Raw genomic sequence first — 26870 nt, forward strand, 5'->3', positions numbered from 1 at the left:
CATTGTGAAAAAAATATTTAACAGCTCATTTAAAAGGCAGAATTCTTTGTCCCACATAGCCCATCACCACACACACACAGATTCTGTTTATTGTAACACTAATGCCCAAGGTGATACTGAAATAGGCCTTAGGGGAACATGTTTTGAGAACTACTGGCCTGCCATATGCCAAGACCTCTGTTAGCTGGTGATGATGGTAAGATGATCTCTTCTCTTGAGAAGTTCACAGAGTAGTGAGAAAGAAATCAGCTAATGACAATGAAATGTGGTTCCTACTAACATCAGAAGCACAGAGAAGGGGTTACTTACTCTACAGATGCCTTAATAGAAGAAAGGACAGTCAAGTGATTCCTAAAGGATGCATAGATTTTCTCTGGATAGATAAGGGAGTGTCAAGGCCATTTCAGATACAAGGGACAGTTTCCTAAAAGGCCCCAAAAGAGTCTCAAGGCTTTAGTTAAAATAAAACAAACAGATATTTAAAAACAAAAAAACTAACCATACAAGATCACGTATTTTACTCAGTAAATAAGTGGAACAAGTGCTTTTTGGAAGATTAAAGCTTTTTAGAATCCCCAGGTACTGAGGAGCATCAGACCGACCACAGTGTCTGATCAGCCTGCTCCTACCCACTCACAGCCGTGCCTCCCTCCACTTCCCATAAATGCTTTATCGCCCTGTGGCTGCCCACATGCAACTATCCCCCGTGGCTTAGTGGGAAACCCAGATTTCACATAGCATCCTCCCTGCTGCTTCTCCACTTCGGGCTCCATGGAGACTTCACATGTGCTGCAACCTGGAGTAAGAATATTTCAGGCTGGCTTACGGTCACACTTACGTTGGTTTTCAGCAAGATATGAGTATGTCTAAAGAGACAGCTTCCCCCTCTGCAGAGCTAGGTTCCTGGAGATCCCTGGGCTTCCCTCCTCCCCAGTGAGCTGATAGGCCCCAGGGTTTTCTGAAGTTTCCCAGAAGAGTGCCAAGCAGTGTGGATATAGAGAAAGCTAATCTAAGCCAGAACCTCACAAGGTGACAGGGAGAGTTTGGAATGAAAAGCCAAGCAGCCTGAGGAAGGGTAGGATTCCGTTTCTTGTTTGACTCAAAGAGAATAATGCACTGACCAAACTGATGTTTTGTTCTCATCAGGTAACCAATAAAATTTCTAAAATAGAAGTCCATAAGAGAAAAAGATCAGAGTGGGATCAGTTCACCCTGTGACAAAGCACAGTACCTGATGATCTTTTAACAGCCCTATGCAGGGGAAGTATTTGTGGATGGAGGTATTAGATACACTAGGCAAGTCACTTATCCACTGTGGACCTACTTCCTCATACTGTAGAAAGTTAGGAGGCTAGATTTATGGTCTTTTTCAATTCAGTACTTTGTAATCCATGAGGGCTATTATGAAAGCTGCAATACCCCTTTGGCAGTGACCTTATAAGTAGGTAGAGAATCATATCATCAACATATAAACATGAACTCTACTATCTTATCCCTGTAAAACAAAGAGAAAGAAAACCTACCTTGACACCATGACCCTTTCAACCAACAGGCCACTTCCCTGCTCCCCACCCAAAGCATAACTTCTCCAAAGTATTGCTACACTCACCACCCCCATTGCCTTTCCTGCCTTCTCTCATCAGCCCACTCCAGCCTGGCTTGCATCCTCACACTGAAGCTGTTCATAGCGATGTGACCAGAGAACACCATATTCCCATTTTCTCAACTCCCTCCATCTGCCAGCTGCACTTTACACAGCTGACTACCCACATCCGGAACTCCTGGTTGCCATGACTACTCTTCTGCTCACTCCCTCTCAGCTTTCTTGATGAGTTTTCCTCAGTTTAACCTCTACATTTTGGGCTTCTTCAGGGTTCATTCTTGAGGCTTCTTCTCTTCCTAAGTAATCTCAGTGAGTATGCTGACTTCAAATTCCTTTTTGTTACCACTGACTTACAAATTTATACCATCTCCAACTGCCATTTGGTATCTCTACTTAGATGCTAACTGGTCTCTCAAATGCAGTGAGGCCAAAACAGAACTCTCGATTCTACCCTTTTTCCTGCTCTAATATGCTCCTCCCCTAGTATTCCCATCTGAGAAAATGGTACCACTCAGTAGTTCAAGCCAAATACTGAGGAGGACTCCTTCATTCCTCCTAAACCTTTATCGTTCACAATCAGCCATCAGCTCTGCCATTAAGGTCCACTACTACCCGGCCCAGATCTCTTCAGGTCTCGTGCAAACACTTCTAATTGGTCTCCCAGTTTCCTTTCATCTATTTACCACATAGCAGCCTGAATGAAATTAGTAAAATATAATTCAGATCAGATGATGCCCCTGCTCAGAAACCTTCTGTTTGTTTCCTATTATATTTAGAATTTAATCCAAACCCCTTGCTCTAGCATGCAAGACCCTGCATGTCTGGCTCCCCACCTGCCTCTAAATGCCTGCTGAACCACTCTCTGGCCGTGCTTGTTCTTGCCGCCATTCCCGTCTCAGCTCCTTTGCACTCTCTGTTACCTGCACCTGAGCGATCTTCCCCAGGCTCTCTGTGGCTGGCTCCTCCTCTGAACCTCAGGAGAAAGTACCTTTGCTTGACCTCAGTGTAAAACAGCACTCTGCCAAGCTTGAGGTTACTCCCCATTCTGTCCTATTACCTGTTTTATTTTCTTCACTATGCTTACTCCTATCTGAAAATATTTCCTTTATTTTTAAGCCTTGTGTTATTGTCTCTGCTGCTTACCTAGAATATAAGTTTCCCAAGAGCAGGGATCCTGTGTGTCTTGTGTGATGCTGTCTCTAGCAGCTGGCACCCAACAGCTGCTCAAGACATGTATAAATAAGAGTGAATGAAGCAGTAAAAGTCTAGCACTATTTGGCTCATTTAAATGTTACTCCCTTGGTCTTAGTGAAGTCTAAAAATGAAAATAAAGTAGATGATTTTGTTGGGAAAAGCTCAAAATGCCTTTATGCTCCTTTTTAAATGAGCCTTCCTGATGGGAGATTTGCCGTCGGTTGTACCGACCTGGTTTGTGTAGCTTTCTAAAGCAGTTTTTAAGGCTCTGAGATGTGTAAAAAGCACAACAGTACCGCCAGCCTCCTCTACTCCTTTTTTTTTCTTAAACTAGCTGCTCACAGTTGTATTTTCCACTGTTGGGAAACCCATTCCTAAATATGGAGATATGGAGACCTCTGCTCCTCCCTGGGAACAGCCAGAGCGGATTGTTGAGCTCATCCCTCTGGGGATACACCAGTTCAGTAATGGCTCAGTTCTCCACCCTCGGCTTCTAGTGTTCCTTTTATCAACCCTCCAAAAGGACCGTAAAATAGCCTCCATTTCTCTGGGATTGCAGCATTTTTCATTAGGTTTTGAGTTACAGCCATCTTTTTCTCCATTTGCAGGAAATATCCCAATTCCTTTAAAAGAGCTGCAAAGAGGCTTTAGTTGGTTATTTAGGAAGCCCAGAATGAATCTAATCCAAAACCAGGGCCTAGAAACTACATTTCCTCAGATGGCGTGACTGATGGTTCTGGGGTACCAGGAGGATGGGCCGGGAAGGGCGGGAGGAAGGAAGGGCGCGAGCACTGGGAGGAGGCTGGCTAATGCTGCCCTGTCTGCTGCCCCTCTAGCAGCGCTCAGTCACGTGGTTGCCACCCACAGGCAGAGCTTGGGAAACCTTTACTCAACTACCTGCCTGGGCTCCACATGGATCTAGTGGCAAATGCTGAACTTTAATAAAGAAAAGCTAATGGCTTGTCAATGTCAGCTATTACCGAGATGGTTCTGAGTAACCTCCTAAGGAAAAGTACTCATGTCTGGGGCAGGACTTTGAACCTGGTTTTAGGAACTTACATAGTGTTTCCCCCTCAGCTTTATGAGCAAAATGGTTTCAATAAAAGTTTCCATGCCCAAAACATCCAAGTTACTCTATCCTTCTGAATCCATAACAGGATGAGTTAAGAGCAGGAATCACCGATGTGTGACACCCTCACAGTTACCTGATTTTTGAAAGAGTATAACATCGTTGGTTAGTCCCAGTAGCAATTTTAAGGTTTTTATCCCCATTTGTCAATAGCAGAACAATAGAAATATGGCTGTTCTTAGTTCTAGGGGATAAACTCATTCAACATACATTTATCATAAATGTATACTATATTCCCGATACTGAGCCAGAACACAAGAAGACTGTCCAAAGGCAGGGTTCCTTGAGGGTACACACCCAAGATTGGGGCTGAGGGACAGTAAACAGTGAGGGAGTAAGTACATGTGTACAGAGAGATGCCAACATCACAGAGGCAATAAAAGTGCTGCTCCAAGTCCTCTCATTTCCGGAATACCTGGATTTCCCGTTTCAGCACTTGATCTCCTAGGCCAGGAGCTGTCGGCCTTTCCCGATGCCCTCACCCCCATCCACTTCTCATTTACTCTGTTCATTCTGCTGAAGACCTTTGACTTCACATCACATCCCCATGGGCATTTATTTATAGGAGAGGCTGTGGATCATCCAGATGTTGCTGAGTCTCTGTCCAGTGGAGGAATAAATAGGAAAATGCTGTTCTTTATTTGCGGGGCTGCTTGGGGTAGTTTGCTTGTAGGACTACTCATGCCCCTCTACCTTCTGAGATGCTCCACCCCGCCCCATGGGAAACACATAGCCTTGTCGCCTAAAGGCTGCGGTGCCTCACGGCTCCCGGGCTCAGCCCCACCATCTCCCCTGTGCCCGGTCAGCACGGAGTCAGGTCAGTCTGCGGCCTCTCGAGGGAGGGAATGTCACCCCCCTGTTTTGCAGCACCCCTCCTACTCTATGAGCCACTCTCCCCGAGCACCCCTGACCTTCCCGGAGAGACCCCTGCATGGGAGGAAAAGAAAAAAGCCGGAACAGCCTCACGTGCTCCCGAAGCCGGAGCTGACTGCCCCTCCACCCTCCCTCATCCTCCTCCCTGCTGGGGAATGGGGGGCTGCCTGCCACTTGTTGGAAGCTGTAACTAATGCATATAGGACCCTTGCCCTCAGTCTGGGACAGCAGGGAAAGCCCTCCTCACCATCCTGAAACAGAGGCCCTTCCCCGTAAGAATTCTGCCCCCTCTCTCCCACTTAAGAAATGCAAATGAAAGTGGCATTTTTTAAAATACTTCTAATTTATTTTTTAAGTGAATCATTCATGAGCTTCTATATTTTAACTCTTACTAGTAGCAGAATTACTTACAATGCCACCTCACCAGATCTGACAATTTCAGAAACAGGGAGGAAGTTGCCAAGTCTATACAATTAAATAAAGTGGTAGGTGGGGGAAAAACAATTCTACTTAGTATATTAACAATGGTGATTTGCCACTTAAAGATATTAAAACTACCATTACTCCCTTTTATCATCACCATTATTTCATAAAAGAAGGACCTTTTCATAAAGAAGGAAGAACAGTCTCAGGATGTTTAAGGACTCAGGAAAAATAGGTCAATCTGTGAAGTGGGGTTTAGCTTTATGGAGAAAAGCAATGAACGATTTGTTTCTACTTCTTCATTTCACTGTGAACCAATGCAAACCTCCTGAAAGCGATGTTCTGAGGACAGGTGGTTGAGAGTGCTTTTCTAGGCCCTTCAGTTCTCTGTCCTCAGCCTAGGATAGATTGGGAACTTTGCTTTAAAACCTGACACTCATCCCAGAGCATTGCCAACCCTCACACAGGAGATCAGAGGGCCTTGAAACCCTCTCCCAGATCAGTCCGAGACCACCCTGCAGTTTCTGGGATGACCTAGTGTAAGAGCAGTGTGCTCCGCTAGTACTCACCCCAACCGCATCTCATACAAGTGTGGGTCTTCCCTTTGACTTTGGGCTCTGAAGCATCAAAGCTTCCCAATGAACATGCGAGGGCTTATCCCCAGATTTAAAGGGAACCAAAAAATGTCAGTCTAGACACAGTTTCTTAACAAATAGCAGCATACACTCTATGAGTCAACATCCTCATTTTCACTAGTTTGATTTTGGATATAGGAGGAGGGAGGGTAGGGAGGAAATGTTTATACTTCAGCCCTGACACCAGCAACCAGATTTTCATTTGTCAGTACAATGTTGACAGCTGATTTTCACAATGGAAAAGCTTTCTGATTTATAATCAGACTCCAGCTAAGCCATCCATTCCTGGACCTTTTAAAATGATCTTGTAAATTACAGCAGCAAGGAGGAGAGGTCGACCTGGCTCCCTTTAAAAACACCAGCGACAGCCAGAGGGAAACAAAGATTTCAGGAAGGATTTGTGCTTCCTTCAGTGGCAGTTAGGGGAAATATGGATTAAAATACCTACCATAACTAGCAGCTGTAATTATCAAGGAAATTTGAGGCAGTGTGATTTCTGACACAGCTGTGTGAGCCATTTTCATACCGCAAAGTCCACTGAGGGAAAGAAAAGAGATAATTTTTTCCTTCCAATAACTATAATTTTATATTAGTAAATTAGATATACAATTGGTAGTTGAAATGCTTCCAGGAGTCTTTGTTTAGAAATACCTTTATTCATCTATATATTATCTCAGAGCCTTGCTTTTCTAACTACTATCATTCCAGGAGACAGAGTGTTTTGTTTGCCATGTTACCATTCCTGTCTCCAGAACGTGCTATTATTGAATGCATGTTGAGTGCTGTTACAAATAGCAAGACCATAACTTAGCCTGACAAAACCATCATTGGGATTAGATGCCATTATTTGACTGAGACTCTCATTTGCCCTTCAATAATGTCCAATGTTTGTCTTTTTAATTCAGGCATCATATCAACATTTCTTCATGTCCATCCGTTCGGAGCCAATATAGAGTATCTTTGGTCATACATGCAGCAGCTGGATTCCAAGGTAAATTCTTTTTTCTCAAGTAGACTTGCATTGCTGAAATTTAACCCTTTGATTTCTGGCTGCGGTTGGCCCCCGCAGCAGCTGCAACTGGGGGATATAATAGCGTATGGAGGTTTATCAGTACTTCTCCTACACAAGGGGCTCTGTCTTTGGCAGACAATTGATTCCTTTCACTTGGTTTTGTCTTTGAAGAAAGAGAAGCAGTTAAGTAAAATGACAGTGACTTTCAGCTGATCTGTGAAAAGCATCTGAAAGATTTAAATTTCTAGGTTGGCCTGAAAGTTCCCAAGACAAGGGAGAAATCAGGTCAGGGGGGCTGATGCGGCAGCATCTTAGACCATATTCTCACAGGATTCCGTGTAAATGACTCCACACAACAGAGGAAAAATATCACCTGAAATTACATAAAGATCTGATATGACTCTCAAGAAAATGGTATTAGTGGTTGTTTTTCAGCATTATTCTCTAAATGGAAAAAATGACTGCGAAGTCATTCAGCTGTGCCCCGCAAGGGTCACACCCCAAAATGAGAACATCACTCCTCATTTCTCTGAGGCTCAGTCCTTCTCACTCACATTTGCTATGCTCCTGACCGACTGCAGTGTTTGGGGGCTGAAAAGGAAGGACCAGAAGAGAGCTCAATTTATGTACTGAATTCCAGTGACAGTGAGAGGGGCCCCTGGTGAAACAAAGTGATGTCCTTACCCAGTCCTGCCTGGGGAAGCCCTGAAGGGGGTGGACACAGAGAATCTAAGCCTGTCACTGAGTAGCTTGTCAAATGTCCTTCTGGGAAGGAAAATGGACATGAGCCCTTCCATAGAGCACACAGCAAAGTGCATGGGATTGGTAGGACCGTGCCCACAGCCCCCAGTTCTCTGACCCTGAGTACACACATAGACGTCCTTCTAAATTTCCTATTGCCAGTATTGATTATATTACTACATGTGTTCTTAATTCCACTGATCCTACCAAATCATGAATCCCACAACTGCCTGACCTCCCTAATGGGCTTTATACGTCGACTTTGAGAGCAATCATCGGGAACAGGAAGTATTTTTCAGTCATAGACACTCACGCCCTTTTATTCTCCCACAGCTGGTGGTAGGGTGGACCACACCAGAGAGAAAGGGAGTGAGATTATAGGATTCCCGAGGTTCAGACTCATGTTATTGTCTTCTCTCTGTGACCTCCCTTCACATTGATAGGAAGGGACAGAAAATGCTTATGGAGTGTTTCTCTTTTTCCTTCACCACTGTCATTCCTCCTTAGGATCCCCACTACCTTTGCCTGGAGGGTTAAATGAAATGCTGCTTGCACCAATATGCCTGGCATAGAATAAACCCTCAAGAAATTATCCCAGTTGTTGCTGTCATCCTTCCCTTGTACTGTTGACATTTCCTTCCCTTTCTGGAAATCCCAAGTGGGAAGCTGTTGTTGAGAAGCAGTTGTTATTTTAGTATGAGCCAAAATAGCCAAGGAATCCATCTGCTATTTATCTAAGAATTTCAGGGCTCGTGTCTCTTCCGCTGTATCACTGTAGGCTGCTGATGTGTGCATCTATGAAACTGTGTATGTTACACCTGTGTGGGGGGGGGGTGTTAAATCACCTGTCGAGGGTAAATAATGAATTATTTGGCGGGGTAGAAACTCTTGTTCTATTCTTAACCTCAGGACAGAGTATCCATTACCCATTTGCTCAGGTGAGGTTTGGGTGGTCTCCCTGGGATGTTTCTGTGGAAAGAATTCATGCACATGGTCTCTGGCCATTAGATGATGGGCCTTTTTAGAGGGGATTCAGTTAATGGGAATTCCATTTCATCTCAGACTGGTGCTTTTATTCTAGAAGATAATGAAGAAAGTATTTCCCTCACAGAGGAAATATACAGGGTCTCCCCCAGATGGCCTTCTATCTCCTGAATGAAATGCTCAGTAGAGCTGTCAAATTTTTTCCTCATGTCAGAAGTAAAAATTGTATCAAAAAAGGGCCTTAAAACTCCTGGGTGCCAGGGATTAGACCAAATATTCTCTCTATCCTAGGAAGACTGAGAGGGTTTTTAGACTTTTTAATCCAGAGAAAAAATTATTGCTATGTACTGGAACTCCATACCTCAGGGCTTTAAGCGGAAAACAAAATAATGAGTGGTCTGCCCTCTAAGTATCCACCAGGGCCTTGTCCCTGCATCAGCTGCCAAAAGGCTCATAACCCTGGAGGCACCACCAGCACGCTGATGCTGAGGCTCTCTAGTGCAGCGGCCTGGCGTGCCTGCCTCTGGTTAGTCAGGATCAACTGAGTGCCACCAGACCGCCACCCTGGATATTTAGTTAATGACACATTACGACAGCATATTGAGCCTAACCTCCATAATACAGGGGGGTTGCTGACACTAGGAGGATGGCTTTTTAAAAATTCCACCTAGAACAACAGTTTCCTTGACATCAGACAACATCACTATTACCATAATTGTTGTACAGGGATACGTAGGTTCTGCCTCCCCCAGTGCTGACAAGAGCAAGGAAAGCAGCCTCAGTCTTGCCTGTAGCAGAACCGGATTTATTAGCAGAACTCCCAGAGGCCACATATGAACATAAGAATTATTAGAAATGAAAGGGGAGACAGGAATTAATTTAAATTATGCTGGGCAGGTAAACTGCACATGGCTCCCTAAAACCGTGTAGTCTGATAATAGACCACTTTCCGGTTAAATATTATTTCTGCTCTTGATAATGATATTTACATATTTTTCTCCTCTCACCCTCTTCTAGACTCATATTCATTCACTCAGCTCTCATATCAGAACATGACCATATGACCAAGGCAGATTCATTCAGAGGAAGACAGGCATTACTCCAGGGAAGGGAAATCCTGGGGCAAAATACCTTTGAAACCAAAATCAGTCAAAGGGAGAAATCAAATTTAAAACCTGTTTTTTGCTCACAAGCAGTCGTCCTGCGTCACTCTCTCCTGCTGCAGCAGAAGTGAGCGAATTCTCCCCCCACAACCTCTCAGGTCCAGTTGAGCCCTCACTCGCCTAAGTAATTGTCCATTGATATGGAGATGGCTACTCCTCTCCACCCCTTGGAAACACCTGTTGATAGGGAGATGCACTAAAGCCGGGCGAGTGATTCTGGAAATACTGCAATTTTACCCAGAACAGGGCAAGAGCAGTGGAGGGAGATGGCTTCCTGAAGCTTTGCTGAGTCACTTTCATGTCCTGGGTGCAAGCAGGTAAACTCTTCAAAATAGGCGACACTACTTGAAAATGGTTTCTGATCAATACATAGAACCCCCCACATCAGCTCAGCGTCCTTCCAGCCCACTTGCTGATCCTAAGCAGCAAGGAAGTCCCATCGGAGCTAAGCATTAGTAAATGAGTGTTTTCTGTCTTACAGTCAAGAGGAGGAGAGTCTCCTGCTCACCCCCAGCTTACGTATTCTTTAGGAGGTAAGACCCAGTTCTCCAGGTGTGCCTGCCCAGCCTCTCCCCAAGGCCCGCCAAGTGGTAGGTTTTCTTCTGAAAACCAGACTCAGCATGTGCCGTGGGCGCTGGAAGATTCAGGAAGAGCTGCCTTTCTGGCATGATGCCACTGTTAACTGACAGGCGTGGGTGCTCACGGACACCCACCTGAGGGACAAACCATTTGCATGTCTATACTAAAAACATCCTCTGGAAACATGAAATTAAAGTATCTTGTTAATTCCAAGGAGATTCAAATCAGACAATTGGAGAGCATTCTTTCCCAGACTGTAGCTAGCCAGGAAGGGTGGATGAAGTGATCTGAATAGTATCTGTAAGATATCCCCCAACCCCAAATAATCTTTACTATTATGTCTGTTCTCTTAAGTAGCTACCTGTCACGGTATGTTAATGAGTGAATGAGTTTTCCATTGCTTAGACAGGCTGTAATAAATGTGCTGTTTAGATATCTCAAACACCTCTGGAAAGCATATGATTAATGAGGTTTTAGAGCTAACAATACTTCCCTTTGGCTACATAAAGAATAAAAAGAAAGTTGCTCACCCACAGCAAGAGAAATTAACAAGGTTTGCCAGGGACCCTGAATGCTCAGATAACATCCTGCTTTTCAGGGACCCAGCGCGGTCTTAGCCAGGACCAGGGAAGAATGGGGGATGGCCAGGGCACAAAAGAAATCTAAGAAAGAAACATGCTCTCAAAAAGCTTGTAGTCGAGTTTAGGAAGTGGTATAGTACCTATGAAATGCCTTGACATGTCAGACATAAACTAACGGAGTGCTGACCTGGGCAGGCAGGCGTTTGGTGAGGAGCTGGAGAGGAGTGGCATGCGTGGTCGCGGTTGGCAGTGGGCAGCCTCGCGTCCCTGTGGGCTCTGGTCGCGTCCCCCCTTGGGTGCCTCACTGATGCTGCCGCACTCCTTGCCTTTCTCTTTCGCCCCTTCCTTCCTTCACTCCCTTCTGTCATTTTCCATCCGGATCCTTCCTTGTCTCCTTCTAATTCTTTCATTTATTTTCTTCCTTCTCACCTTTTATTTTCCTCCCCTCCCCTGCCCACCCTCGTTCTTCGTCCTTCCAGCTCTTTCCTCTCTTCCTAATTCCTCACTTCTGCTCATCTTTCTTATCCCTCCTTTACTTCATCTCGTCCTCCCCTTCTCTTCCCACCAATATCCTGGGTTTCTCTCTGCAAATGCTTGTTGCAAGATGTCTGTGTGCTGATGCCATGCCTTCCCCAGGATATGAAGAAAGAACGAGATTTAAATGTGCACTAAAGGCTAACAGTCGGTTTAGCCTGTGAAAAAAATGTGGGTTCGCACCGGGCTCCGCTGACTCTGCAGCCTGACAAAGCCTGTGCCCCCCAGAAGAGCCCTCAGCACCCGCTTCCCTCGCCTGAGTGATAAGGGACATGAAGCCAACCATCCCCGTGATAGAACTGATTTATGTCTGCTTGTGTCAATTTATATACGTGCTTAGAGGCCTGGCAAGGAAGTAGTGGGCTTGGGCTAGAGTCGGCAAATCAGAAGACAAATCAAGCAGATCTTAAAAATCACCTCAGCAGTATTACTACACACAAAACCCCTTGGTTATACAGCGCCTTTATTCCTTCTCATATTTTCTTTTTCTTTTTTTTTAAATTAAAGCAAATCAACCCTTTCTAAAATAATAAATGTTAAAAAGTTGAAAAAAACACCAGAGGTGGAGGGGATCCACTAACAACATCAAAGATTGAAAATACGCAGATTAGCAGCTCCTTCGAACAGAAGCCAGCTGGGTAAGAGGGCGATGAGAGCATCCTGTCCACGACAGCCATCCCCGCCTTCCGGAGCACCATGCACGCTGTGTGGGAAAATGAGATTTCATAGTCAAGGCATGCGTCTCTAATTACATCATAACGCCACACGGAATTCTCTTAACCACATGTATTTGATTATCCCCTTAGTATCTGGGTGCAGGAACGCAGTGTTGTGAAAGCAGGACTGGATTAGGCACCAAAAGCCTTGCCCCCAGTTCTAGCCCTCCACCTGGCTGAGCAGGCAACACCCTTTCCAGGCCCCAGTGTTCCGTCCATGACACACAGGGACCTAGCGAGGATCTGACCTCAGAAGGGATGTGGGTAAGGGAACCCCGCACAACTAATGAAAATGGCTGCACATCGCTCTGAGCTCAGTCAGTGACATCTGGGTGCTCTGTTTTATGTGATGACCCCATGACTCTCCGTCATGACCAACAAATTCAAGAGCAAGAAATTATTGTTAGGAAGATAAGGGATATTTTGAAGGCAAAATTACAAGAGCTGACAAATCATTTATAAGAAGAAGAAGAAAACAGAAGTAAATGAAGATATTTGTAAAGTACAAATTCTTTGACCATAGGATAAGAAAGTACAAATTGAATTTTCTCTTGAATTTGTCTTAAAACAATCCTAAAATATAATTTGTCATATGGGTTATTTTGTCACAGTAGGAAAAAGGTTTAAAAACATCAAATTAACTTGAAAGCAGTTTCTCCTTGACCTTTCTTCCAGCATGAGATATAAACATCCTGAAGGAAATATTCTAGAATTTAGCTGAGAGCCTTAGTAAGTGGATATTTTAGATAGGATTTCTTTTGAGGTGGTCTGTTCCATAATTGTGACATACTCTTGTCCACATTATCTACACCTTTATGGCAGAATCACACCGTTTCAGCAACTTAGAGTTAACTATAGCCAAGAATACTCATTTTTTAAAAATTCATTATACTAATTTCTAGCTTTGTCAAAATCTGAGGTATGGCTAATTGTTTATCTAAACCAAGTAATCATGAGAATTTCAAATCCCAGTTTTACTCCTTCTTGGCTGTGTGACCTTGGGTAACCTATTCACGATCTCTCTGTTTCAGTTTCACCCTCTGTAAAATGATTTTTTATGGGTTATAATGTGTATTAAATGACTTAATATAGGAAAAGCATTCAGAATAGTATCTTGCACACAGTGAGTGCTACTAAGTATTGGTTGCCATTTTCATTGTTAAGCTTTAAAGTGCACAAAAGACCTATCACATTCTCTCAGTTTGAGATCTTTACCACAACCCAGTGAACAGGTGAATTTCAAATGGCTTGCCCAAACGTGCTGAACGGAAGTCCTCAGATCACTCAGTTTCTTTCCAATCCCCTCGCCCTGCAAATGAGAAGACACTCAAAGAGATTAAGTGATTTAGACAAGATAGTGAAGCTAACGGTCATTCCATAACTAGAATCCAAATTTTTTGCTTCAAGCTTTCTTCCAGCAAGCAAGAGGCTGTTGCTCCTTTTAATGAGCTTTCTGATGAGCTCAGGCACAGAAAGCCTGCCCTCTGTGCCTGGCCCGAGTGAGGATTCCAGAAGTGGCGGCTCCCTCTCCCCTCCTACGTGCTGCCTTCTGCTCCTCTGTGATTGTAGTCTAGGCTTCATGGAAAATAAGATTCCCTGTGATCCGCTTACCGTTTGGTGAATGGCTGACGTGGAGGTGCCAAAGCATCAGCATTTGAATGAGTACAGGCTGGTTGAGTTGGGAGTTTCCCGCTTTTGCTGTTAATGTTGACAGCACTCTGAGCTGCATTCATCACAGAGACTCCTGCCCTGCTGTGCGTGAGCCCCTCTTCCCCAACGGTCACTGCCCAGGAGCAGAGAGGCAGCGACCCAGAGGATTATTTCCAGTTCTCACTCCGCAGTCCCCCACCACCTGTAGTAGTTGCTTAAGAACAAGGCCAAGAACCTGGATCTGCACCCCAGCTCCACGCTTACTGCCTGGGTTACCCTGCGTGAGGTATCTAATCTTTCTGGACCTCGCTTTCCTCATTTGTAAATTCCCTATCTAATGTGAAAATTAAAGAAAGTGATTTCAAGAGTCTGGCAAGGAAAGGGTTCTCAGTGCATGTGAGTTATCACACTTCCTACAATCAGCTGCAGGGCTGCTGGGTGGCACTGCCTGCCTTGACCCCAGCTGGCCACCACAGAAGCTACCTTTAGATCAGATCTCTCTTTTACTAACCTCAAGAATTCAGCTTTTTCTCTCCTTCCTAATGAACAGCACAGGGCTTCTTCCCTACTTTTCCAAGGTGACAGTTACCCTGGAAACAAGCCTGTGGTGAGCTGGCTGGTGCCTCAGTCAGTCAGCTTCTCTGTGGCCTCTGCTTGATCTGGGGAAGGACCTCATCTCAGGGGTGTCACTTGAATTTGGACTGGAACCTACCATAGATTACCTGTGCTGTCCTCAGCTGAAGGGGAGAGGGGAGTGTCTTAAAGAGGACAACGTTGTCGTACTCAGTGTTGCCTAGTATATATACAGAGGAAATGCATACTTGTGCCAGGCAGTGTGTTACGTTTTATGTATAATCCTCACAATTACACTCTTAGTGTAATTTCTATGATGAAGAAACAGAATGACAGCTACTAAATGACCTGCCCAAGGTCACATAGCTCAGCCTTGCCCAGATTAAACTCCAAGCCTCTCTTATTTAAATCCCCATTCTTAACCCAAATATGCTTGATCATAAGACTTACCTGGGGTGACTGTTAAATAGATTATGTGAGCTACACCCCACATTGACTGAATCAGTCTCTTGAAAAGCTGAGGAATGTGTTTCTTTAACAAGTACCCCAGGTAACTGATATTTAGAAAGAAAGCACTGCACCCCTGATTCTTCACCCACATTTATGGGGAGCACTAAAGTACACCAATTCCCAGGTCCCAAATCACATGTGGTAGCCTCTTTCCCAGTTAGAGCTTTGATAAGGCACTTAACCCTCTGTAGTTCAGTTTTTCAGCTATAAAATGCAGGTAGATCATAATATTCGCCCCCACTCCCACCCCCCATATAGCTCATAGGAATGTTGTAAGAACAAATGAAGATGCTGGTGATGGTGTTTTACACAATGTCACTAAAATAAAATGCTTCAAAATCACCATGAACCTTTTAATAATATGTTTAATAGGCTTTTGTGGGTTGACCTGAAAAATCTAAGAATCTTTTTAATATGGCTTTATGGGAAAATGCATTCGTATTTCAAAATAATTCACTAAAAAATTTCAACTTTCAGGACTGCCTCTATTTACAGCTTTGTATTATAGGCCTAGGAATATTGAATATATCATGTGAAATCTTTTCCATGTGAATATTGAATGAACAATTGATTTGACTTCCACATCTACTTGGTCTTTCTTTAAGATGAACCTTAATACTGTCAAATGGAAAAGTGTAGACTCTAAAATGGTATCTATACAGTGATCGTACCATGAAAAATAATAGGTCTTATTCACTGAACATTTCTATGTGCCCAAATCTTTGTTAAGCCAGTAGTTTTCACACATCCTTATTAAATGTTATTCCCAACTGCTGAGGCTTAGAGAGACTAAATAAGACGTGGTAGGACTCATTTTGCTCATAACAATAGTAGATACAGGATTCAAACAGAAATGTTAGACCCTCAATTCTGGGGTCTCAGCCGCCTTGCTCTGTGAGATTCCCACGTACATGCACGCGTAAGGATGCAGACACAGGAAAACAAGAGCAATGGCTATGTTAGAGCAGAGGGATTATGGTTGATTTGTTCTTTATTTACAATAAAATGAATTATTGGTATAAAAATGTATGTTATAAAGAAAAATTGGTAGAAAAAAATAATTTCGTTAAAAAATATCTTCCTGCATTTTATGACTGAATGTGGGGACTTTTTTTGCTGTAGGTTTTGAGTTTCATTTCTGTTCCTAAACAGAAACACAAGTCTTCTGGTCCCTGTGAAAATCAAGTTAAAGGAAGAGAAATAAGTTAGGGTGCCAGAAATCCACCCACATGCCCCCTGGCCTTGTTGAGTAACAAAGCAGCGCTGCCCTTCGTAGGCGAAGGTGAAGGTACCAGGAGCTGTCCGGGAGAGGTGATGCGTTCGCTCTGAGCCCTCTTCAGTCCCACTGCTGTCTCCTCCCACGTCACGGGAGGGCTGCGGAGGCGCAGCGCTGCCAGTATGGTCGCCACGCATAGGAAGGGTAAACCTGGAGCTTTCCTCCCAGTTGCCTCCTGCCCCCCCTGCCAGCTGCTCAGGGTAGAACGAGGATAATCACATTCCGTGCTTTACCGGTGCTCCCTTACAAGGGCATTGCTTGACAGCCAAGTAGAAAAAATTTCATGTTGCTTGTCTCCCTGGGAAAGTACATCCTTACCCAACCCTTTGCCTTCTTTAAGATGAGTTCCTTTCCCCAAAGTGACTTTTCTTCCTTTCTAACAGATATCTGCAAACGAAATCGAAATGCTTTTAATGAGGCTGCCACGCATGTTTAAACAGGAATTCACAGGTGTGGGAGCAACACTGGAAAAAAGGTGGAAGTTGTGTGCCTTTGAAGGAATTAAAACTACCTAATTGAAGAGCAAAAACATCTCTGGAAATGCAACTGCCTGAAGCCAGCCAGGGCTGTGCAGTGAGTGCGGGGCGTGGGGTTGGTCTGGCGCAGACCTCCGTGGAGCCATCAGAGCCTGACTTTAGTTACATCTGTGGTGTTCTCTTGTGAGTGGAAATGTAATTGTGCACCAGTTCCCTAACACAAGCAAAGCTTCATACTGTGACAGATCTGTGTCCTCTGAAAACCAAACAATGCTTCCACAGCCATAATGATGGCAAAATCTTCAAACATGCTACATTTGAGAATAGCTCACCAAGCAAAATATTTAAAGTTAATGGTGGTATAGCAATGGTTGTTGCTAGGCTACAGACTTGTATATGTAATGTATAGCTGAAATCATCCGATGACATTTTCCTGAAAGTCTACCTTTCTGTTTTAGTAAAAAACAAAACCAAAACAAAAAAAAACAAAGTGATTTTACAGTGAGAAAAAATCATACCAAAAGAAAACTTGAATATGTGTCTGAACATATATTGTATTTTGTAAATTAAGTTATATTCTGTTCCAGGGACTTTTGCCTTATTGCAGAGGCAGAAGATGTGATTGGACTCCTTGAGAATGCTTTATCAAGAACATTATTTTTCTAACGTAACACTTCTCCATCACAAGTTCTTTTAACATGGACTGCATAACAATTTTCACAAAATTAAATGAGGTAAAGCTAGTGTTACCGTATTGTACTTGGTATGTAATATTCAGGTTTATGCCTCAAAGTAAACATTCAGTAAATATTCCTGTTACAAATTTTATAGCAAAGATGTTAATTTTTTTCAATAAATATGACTTCTACCATATTGCTTTTGCAAATTATTTTTGGATATATTTTAAGTCACCCTTCTAAAGAAATCTTTTTCGCATTATTCAGTCCCATCTCACATCCCTTTGTTTTTAAATGATTGTAAGCATGAGTGACACTGAGACAAAACACAAACCAAAATATATAAAAACTGGAAGAGAAAGCACTAAGGGAAGGAGATTACGCATTGTTTTAAAATACCAAGACTCAGCATCCAAATATAATCGACATACATTATACCTTTGTTTTGTGTCCTTATAGCAAGTACAAAGTGGCCAATTAGTTAATGTTATTAATTCCTGCATTTATTTATTTGCATGTTTGCTGGAAAACATACAAGTTAGAAAGGAATTAAAGAATTCACAGTTGTGCTAGCAATTTCTCTAGAACTGGGGCTTCCACTCTTTCTTTTAATTACAAGTAGAATAGAGCTTTAAACTGTATCTCCTTCTGATTTCTTACACAAGAATCACACAAAAAAACAAACACAATATTAATTTTAAATGCAACATGTTTTCGGAAGACAGATGAACAGTGACTGTTCTTCAAAATTCTGAAAAGATGCTCATAATTTCCTGTTGGACGTTACCGTCCTCAGGATCTTTTTTTGGATCCTGGCAAACCAAGGTGCTTATTCATGCCTTCCATAAATATCCACACATATGTTACGTTCAGGCTCAGGGCTAATGCTGTCAATATGAGATGACTAAGAAAAGGTCTTCTCCTTAATGAGCTCAGACTTCAGTGTGAAAAATTAACAAGGGTGCTATGGGATTCAAACTAAATATCAAGATGGTATTAAATGCTGAAACTCTAGAGGCCTTTCTGTTCCCATCTGTCAATGTCCAGCACCACCATCATCCAGACCCATTTATCTCTGGGTCAGGAAACACAAATAAGGACACAACAGTCCAAAATGAGATGAATTCATTTACAAATATTACTGTTATAAAATAGAAAACCTAAGAGGGTCACCTGAAAAATGAGAAGAAAAGAATTCCATTAAGTGGCTAGTTATAAAGACACAAAGTCTAGTAAGGACACAAGGTACCACATTCTAAAGTATTTCTAACTGAAAGTAAAGGAGATGATTTCAAATGTGCATTCATACTTTCAAGTATTGCCCATAGTCAGTTTAGCAGAGGATACACTACAAGGGCAAAACCCTAAGAGTTCTGATTAGGAAAAGGAATTGGAGAGACCTTTGATTAGATCTGACAACAGAACACCATTTTAGACCTAAATGGCAACTCAGAAGACTGAAACAGTTACTGCAGCCTCCAGAAATACTTGAGTTATTCCCAGAATAAGTTTCTGCATTAGAATAATCTATTTTGGCTGTGGTGTTTTTATTTATACTTGAAATTAATTATATTACTTGTCTAGAAGTATAGTAATTACATATTTTGACCTCAATTATATGAATAACTTATTTTTGCAGGAAAAAACTTCTAAATTATTTCACAGATATTCAGGCTCAGATGGGACTTTAGAGATCAATTGGGGAACACGTACCTCTGAAGGCCATCTGGAGGCTACATGTGTCTTTTTTCCCATCCTCTTTAATACTCGGGATAACTATGCAAATATACTATTATTGTCCTCCTTTATCACACAGAAGAATGAGGCTCAGAAGTCCTAAGTATCTTGGCCAAGTTTACATAGTTAGTAAATTTTGAGACTTGAACAGGAGACTTAAACACAGAGCCAGCTGACTCCAAAACTTGTTCTTCTTTTAACTGTGTCTTCTTCTAGTTCATCTATTCCCACCCCTGACTCCACCCACCCAAGTCCAGTGCCAACCCACTGCCTTCAGATGGCTCCTTGTATTCTCCTCTCTCCCCACCATCCCTCGTATGTGGGTACAGGCGTGAAGACTCTCTGACCTTCCTCTCCTAAATCTTTCCAGTAACAAATCACGGTTCTTGGATTCTGAGAATAAGAAGAACATTGAAGGTTTGAAGACCCTCGTAACCCGGACCCAGTGGGTCTTTCTGGATTGTATCTTCACTGCTTTTATGAATAGGACTAATATTTGTTGCTTTTCTGCTTGTGCCTCATATCTTTCTATCCAAGTGAAATAACCTTATTCACATCTAGTTATCACAATTCTACACAGCCTTAAGAGGAAAATGCAAAGACCCCTCCCATCCAAAGCTTTTCTCCATCACCTAGCAGAAATCATTTATCCTACCTCTGCACAGCCACCCCACTTTGACTGCTTAAGGCACTTACTGTCTTTGCCTTATTTCCCTGTTAGATTCCATGCTCTTTATATTTAAAGACCTAAATATAAGACCCCAAAACATAAAATAACTAGAGGAAAACAAAGGCAGTAAACTCTTGAACATCAGCATTACCTTCTTTTTTTCCAAATCTCTCTCTCCAGGCAAGGGAAGCAAAAGCAAAAATAAACATGTGGGACTATATCAAACTAAAAAGCTTCTGCACAGCAAAGGACACCATCAACAAAATGAAAAGACAACTTACTGTATGGGAGAAGTTATTTATAAATGATATATCAAATAAGGGCCTAATATCCAAAATACATAAAGAACTCCTACAACTCAACACCAAAAAATAAATAATCTGATTTAAAAATGGGCAGAGGAACTGAATTAATGTTTTTCCAAAGAAAACATGGAGAAGGCCAACAGACACATGGAAAGATGGCTCAGTGTCACTAATTATCAGGGAAATGCAAATCAAAACCACAGTGAGATATCATCTCACACCATCCAGAGTGACTAATGTCAACAAGACAAAAATAGTAAGTGTTGGCAAAGAGGGAACCCTCATACACTGTTGGTGGGAAAGTAAATTGGTACAGCCCCTGTGGAAAACAGTATGGAAGTTTCTCAAAAAACTAAAAATAGAAAAACCATATGACCCAGTAATTCTACTTCTGGGAATGTACCTGAACAATATCACTGATTCAAAAAGAATATAGGCACTCCTATGTTTATTGCAGCATTATTTACAATAGCCAAGATATGGAAGCAACCTAAGTGTCCACTGATAGATGAATGGATAAAAATGTAGTACATTTACACAGTGAATTATTACTCAGCCATAAAAAAGAAAGAAATCTTGCCATTTGTGATAACATGGATGGACCCAAGAAGGTATCATTCTAAGTGAAATCAGATATAGAGAGAGACAAACTCCATATGATTTCACTAATATGTGGAATCTAAAATATACAACAAATGAACAAACAAAACAGAACGAGACTCATAAACATGGAGAACAGACTGGTGGTTGCCACAGGGGTGGGGGGTGGGGGATGAGTGAAATAGGTGAAGGGGGTAAAAGGGTACAAAATTTTAATTACAAAATAAGTCACAGGGATGAAAGTGCAGCTTAGGCAATACAGTCAGTAAGATTACTATAACTTCGTATGACAGATAGTAACTACACTTACCATGGTAAGCATTTAGTAATATATATAGTTGTTGAATCATTGTTGTACATCTGAAACTGATATAGTATTGTATATCAATTACATTTCAATTTAAAAAAAGATTACAAGCTCTTTGAAGGATCTGAGCATGTTTCATTTACTTTGAATTATTTCTCAAAGTAGTTTTGCTCACAGATTTTTAGAAAGCAGGATGGAGAATGAACCAAATGTCTTTCTGCCTCCAGGAACCGATGTGCTTATGTATAAAGAGAAAAAAATTTTAAAGGCTGCATATATCTTAAATCCAAGGTTCCAAGGCAGAAAATGTGAGTGATGTAATGCATACTATTGAATTATAAAAAGCAACCCACTTCCTTCTCAAAGTTCAAACCCAGATCGATTATCAGCTTTTCTATGAATCCCTGATCCCCTCAGGAACCTCCCATATCCCCACTACTATTCATTATATTTCTATAACAGCCCTTAAACTGTATTTGCATCATTTGTGAATGTGGTCATCTCTCCCAGTCCTGAAGGCTGGAAACCTTCCTTCCTCAGCCTTTTTGTCCCTTAGTCTGCTGTGACACACTATGACTTAAATATTTACTGAATGAATGAACCAAATGAAATGAAAGAAGAGCCAACATAGGAACTTTCTGAATCAGTTCATCAGAACACATTTAGGTATTAAGTCCAGTAACAGAGGTTAGAACTTTCTGCCCCTGAGTTGTTAAGTTCTTGGCAGAATTCTTACCTTCACTGAAAAAATGTTTTGTGATAAAATATACATATTTTTCATTTTAGCCATAATGATACAATTCAGATATTAAATACACTCACAAAGTTATGTAACCAACCATTCATTACTGTAACTTTATCACCATCATCCTCAATAAAAACTTGAATATACTCATTACATAATAACTTCCTATCCCATGCCCTCCAGCCTCTGGTGACCTCTATTCTACTTTGTGTCTCTTTGAATATGCCTGTCCGAGGTCTCTCAGAGATGTGGAATCACACGGTATCTGTCCTTCTGTGCCTCATTTCACTTAGCATGTCTTCAAGGCACACCCATGCTGTGGCATGTGTCAGAACTTCATTCCTTTGTGAAGCTGAGTATCCCATCGTGTGAGGATTCCTCCTGTTGGCTTAGGTATCCCTTACATTTTGCAGCAATGAAAAGTCAGTTGTTTATGTTTGAAAATACTTAAATATTTTTATTAAATGCCACATCCAAAACAACACTTGAAAGTGTAGAGAAGCTTATTTCTGCCTGGATAAACCTCTCTTTTTCACTGAGGGTGATAAAAATGAAATGACAAAAGTAAAAAAAAAAAAATGGTAGTAACTGTGTAGAAAACAAGATTGTTTAAACAAATACCCTTGCAACAAATGTGATATGCAACAAGTTTTTTTCTTGACAAAAGTTCGAGATGCTTTACTTTGAGATTGTTTTTTTTAATCTTTTCTAAAAATAGCTGCTGTGTTTATTTGTTGTACTCAGTAAAAGATGTTTTATTCTGAAAACATAAGAATAATTTCACCATAATACTCAGTTCCTTCTCATAAGCAGAGAAAATAGAGATGTTAGATTCCTAAAATCTTACAACTTGGCTCTCTTTATATGGTAAGGTGTTCGCAAGTATATTTGGTCTGTCACTGGTACCTAAGTAAACTATACAAGCACACCTTGGAAATATTACGGGTTTGATTTCAGATATTTACTATGATAAAGCAAATACCATGAGTTAAATGAATATTTTGGTTTCCCAGTGCATATAAAAGTTGTTTACACTACACCGTAGTCTATAAGGTGTGCAATGGCATTATGTCTAAAAAAATGGTATCTTAATTTAAAAATATTTTATTGCTGAAAAATGCTAATGATCATCTGTACTTTCAGCACGTTGTAATCTTTTTTGCTGATGGAGGATGCTGCCTCCATGACCTTGGCTACCGACTGATCACGTGGTGATTACTGAAAGCTGGGGTGGGAGCGGCAATTTCTTAGAAAAAGACAACATTGAAATTTGCTACTTCAATTGACTCTTCCTTTCGTGAGCAATTTCTCTGCAGCATGTGATGCTGTTTGACAGCATTTTACCCATAGTAGAACTTTCAAAATTGGAATCAATCCTCTCAAACTCTGTTGCTGCTTTAGCAACTAATTTAATGTAAATCTAAATCCTTCTTTATTTCAGCAGTCCTCAGAGCATCTTCACCAGGAGCAGGTTCCTACTCGAGAAGTCACTTCCTTTGCTCACCCATAAGAGGCAACTCCTCAACCATTCAAGTTTGATCATGAGATGACATCAATTCAGTCACATCTTGAGGCTTCACTTCTAATTCTAGTTCTCTTACTCTCTCCACCATATCTGCAGTCACTTCCTCCACTGAAGTCCTGAACCCCTCAAAGTCATCCACGAGGACTGGAATCAACTTCTTCCAAATTCCCGTTAATGTTGATATTTTCATTTATTCCTATGAATCATGAATGTTCTTAATGGCATATAGAATGGTAAATCCTTTCCAAAAGGTTTTCAATTTATTTTGATGCATCAGAGGAATCAGTATATACGGTAGCTGTGGCACTGTAAAAAGTATTTCTTAAATAATAAGACTTAAAAGTTAAAATGATTCCTTTATCCATGGCTGCAGAATGGATGTCGTGTTAGCAGCATGAAAACAACATGAATCTCGTTGCACGTCTCCATCAGCACTCTTGGGTGCAGGTACATTGTTCATAAACTCTAATATTTTGAAAATAATCTTTTTCTTTCTGAGCAGTAGGTCTAAATAATGGACATAAAATACTTGTAAACAGATGTGCTGACATCCAGGCTTTGTTGTACCATTTCTAGAGCACGGGCAGAGTAGATTTTGCATAATTCTTAAGGACCCTAGGATTTTTGAAATGATAAATGAGCATTGGCTTCAGTTTAAAGTCATCAGCTACACTGACCCCTAATAAAAGAGTCAGCCTGTGCTTTGACGCTTCCAAGCCAGGCATTTACTTCTCCTCTCTAGCTATAGAAGTCCTAGATGGCATGTTCTTCCAATAGAAGGTTGTTTCATCTATACTGAAAATATACTATTTCATGTATTCACTTTCATTAACTATATTAGCTAGATCTTCTGGATAACTCGCTACAGCTTCTACATAAGCACTTGCTGCTTCACCTTGCATTGTGATACATACTTTGCAAAACCATTTTTATATTATGTAGTTGGCCTCTTTCCTTAAACTTCATGAACCAATCTCTGGTAGCTCCAAACTTTTCTTCTGTAGCTCCTCACCTCTCTCAGCTTTCACAGGGTTAAAGAGAGTTAGAGCCTTGCTCTGGATTAGGCTTTGGCTTAAAGCAGTATTTGGCTGGTTTGATATTCTATCCAGACCACTACAACTTTCTCTGTATCAGTTATAAGGCTGTTCAACTTTCTTATCATTTGTATATTTGCTGGAGTAGAACTTTTAAAGTCCTTCAAGAACTTTTCCTTTACATTCACAACTTGACCAACTGCTCAGTGCAAGGGGCCTTGCTTTCAGCCCCTTATCAGATATATCATTTGCAAATATCTTCTCCTGTACGGTAGGCTGTCTTTTCATTTTGTTGATGTCTTCCTTTGCTGTGCAGAAGCTTTTAGTTTGATGTAGTCCCATGTGTTTATTTTTGCTTTTGTTTCCCTTGCCTGGAGAAACATATTCAGGAAAAAAAAAATTGTAATGCTGATGTTCAAGAGTTTACTGCCTGTGTTTCTTCTAAGTGATTTACTGTGTCTGGTCTTATATTTGGGTCTTTATTTCGAGTTTATTTCTTGCATTTGGTATAAGACAATGATCCAGGTTTGTTCCTTTGCATGTAGCTGTCCAGTTTTCCCAACACCATTTATTGAAGAGACTGTCTTTTCCTCATTGTATATTCTTGTCTCCTTAGTTGTGTATTAATTGACCATGTAAGTATAGGCTCATTTCTGGGCTTTCTCTTCTGTTCTACTGAATCATGTGTCTGATGTTTTGCAAGTACCATACTATTTTGATTATTATAGCTTTCATAGTATAGTTTTAAATTAGGGAATGTGATACATTCAGCTTTGATCTTGGTTCTCAAAAGTGCTTTGATTATTCAGGGTCTTTTGTGGTTCCATACAAATATTAGGATTATTTGCTCTAGCTCTGTGGAAAATGTCATTGATATTTTGATAGGGATTGCATAAAAGTGATTAAACTTAGTGAGGAAGAAACAATGAAAGAAAAGGGAACCCTAGTATACTGTTGAAGGGAATGTAAACTGGTACAGCCACTGTAAAACAGTATGGAGGTTTCTCAAAAAACTAAATATAGAAACACCATATGACCCAGCAATTCCACCTCCCAGGATTTACCCAAAGAAAACAAAATCACTGATTCAAAAGATGTGTGCACTCCTATGTTTATTACAGCATTATTTACAATAGCCAAGATATGGAAACAATCTCAGAATATTTGATGGAATATTACTCAGCCATAAAAAATGAACTCTGGCCATTTGTGACAACATGGATGGACCTAAAAGGTATCATGCTAAGTAAAGTAAGCCAGACAGGGAAAGACAAACACTATATGATTTCACTTATATGTGGAATCTAAAAAACAAAGCAAATGAATAAATAAAACAGAAATAGACTCACAGGCACCAAAAACTGATTGGTGGTTGACATAGAGAAGCAGGTGAGGAAATGGGTGAAATAGACGAAGGGAAAAATTAGTGAAAATGCTTGATGTCTTAATCAGGATGATGGTTACATGAGTGTATACACATGTCAAAATTCATTGAACTACACACTAAGATTTGTGCATTTTATTGTATGTACCTCAATATAAAAATAAAAAAATGGTAAAAAAAAAATAAAATACGCCCTAATTATATCCAAAAAAATAAATAAAGAGATATGCAACTCTTCCTCACTTGAACACTTAGAGGTCAGTATAGAGTTATTAGTTAGCCTAATTTCAATATTGTCTTGTCTCAGGCAATAGGGAGGCTTAAGGAGGAGAGAGATGGGGGAACGGCTGGTGGGTGGAGCAGTCAGAACACATACAACATTTATCAATGAAATTCACCATCTTATATGGGCATGGTTCATGTCACTCCAAAACAATTGTAGCAGTAACAGTCAAAGATCCCTGACCACACTATATGTGTAAGCGCTTCATAATGTATGTAAATTGCTAAATCATTAATTTGTACATGAGACTAATATAATATTGTATATCAACTACATTGCAATTTTTAAAATCACTGATCACTGATGACCGTAACAAATATAATAATGAAAAAGTTTGAAATATTGCTAGAATTACCAAAATGTGACAAAGAAACATGAAGTGAACAAATACTGTTGGAAAAATGGTGCCAACAGACTTGTTCAATACAGGGTTGCCACAAACCTTCAATTGGTAAAAAACGCAGTATCTGTGAGGCTCAGTAATATGCAATAAAACAAGGTATGCCTGTTTCTGATAGCACAAAACACATGCTTCTGTGTAGCACACCAAACATGAGTATTTCAGAGTTAAACCAATTATAGTCAATGAGTTTATATATTAAATCATTAGAAATACGGTATCTCTAGTTACACTTCTCCAAATTTCTTCTTTCAAGTAGATTTTTCTGTTTCCATTCCTGGGCTTCAAACATTTAGACATTTCTCATACTGTGTGGGAATATTCAGGCTGTGTTGAAGTCAAATCTCTGCCCCAACAACATTCACTGGCTTTGTGACTTAGCCACGTAATTTAACCACACTGCAGTGCCAGTCCCAGATTCCTGAAATGGTTATATTAATGCCTACTTAGTAGGGGTGCTGTGCTGATTAAATAAGATAGCATACACAAAGCACCTACCACAGAGCCAGGGAGATTGAAGGCACTGGTTTCTTCAGAAATAGTAGTTTAAA

General features: G+C 41.1%; 1 protein-coding gene across 16 annotated transcripts in view; it reads left to right on the plus strand.

Moving 5' to 3' along the window:
- The window catches only part of ENOX1 (ecto-NOX disulfide-thiol exchanger 1), a 572438-nt gene extending 554913 nt beyond the window's left edge, over positions 1–17525 (plus strand). For all 16 annotated transcript variants that reach the window (XM_057494467.1, XM_057494476.1, XM_057494470.1 and 13 more), the window contains 2 exons: positions 6763–6848; positions 16560–17525. In XM_057494467.1, coding sequence (XP_057350450.1) covers positions 6763–6848; positions 16560–16691 — 218 coding nt within the window. In that variant the 3' untranslated portion in view covers positions 16692–17525. The remainder of the gene's footprint in view (positions 1–6762; positions 6849–16559) is intronic.
- The last annotated feature ends 9345 nt before the right edge of the window (positions 17526–26870 follow it).

Source organism: Manis pentadactyla, chromosome 17 (genome assembly GCF_030020395.1).
Source record: "Manis pentadactyla isolate mManPen7 chromosome 17, mManPen7.hap1, whole genome shotgun sequence".
Taxonomy (NCBI): domain Eukaryota; kingdom Metazoa; phylum Chordata; class Mammalia; order Pholidota; family Manidae; genus Manis; species Manis pentadactyla.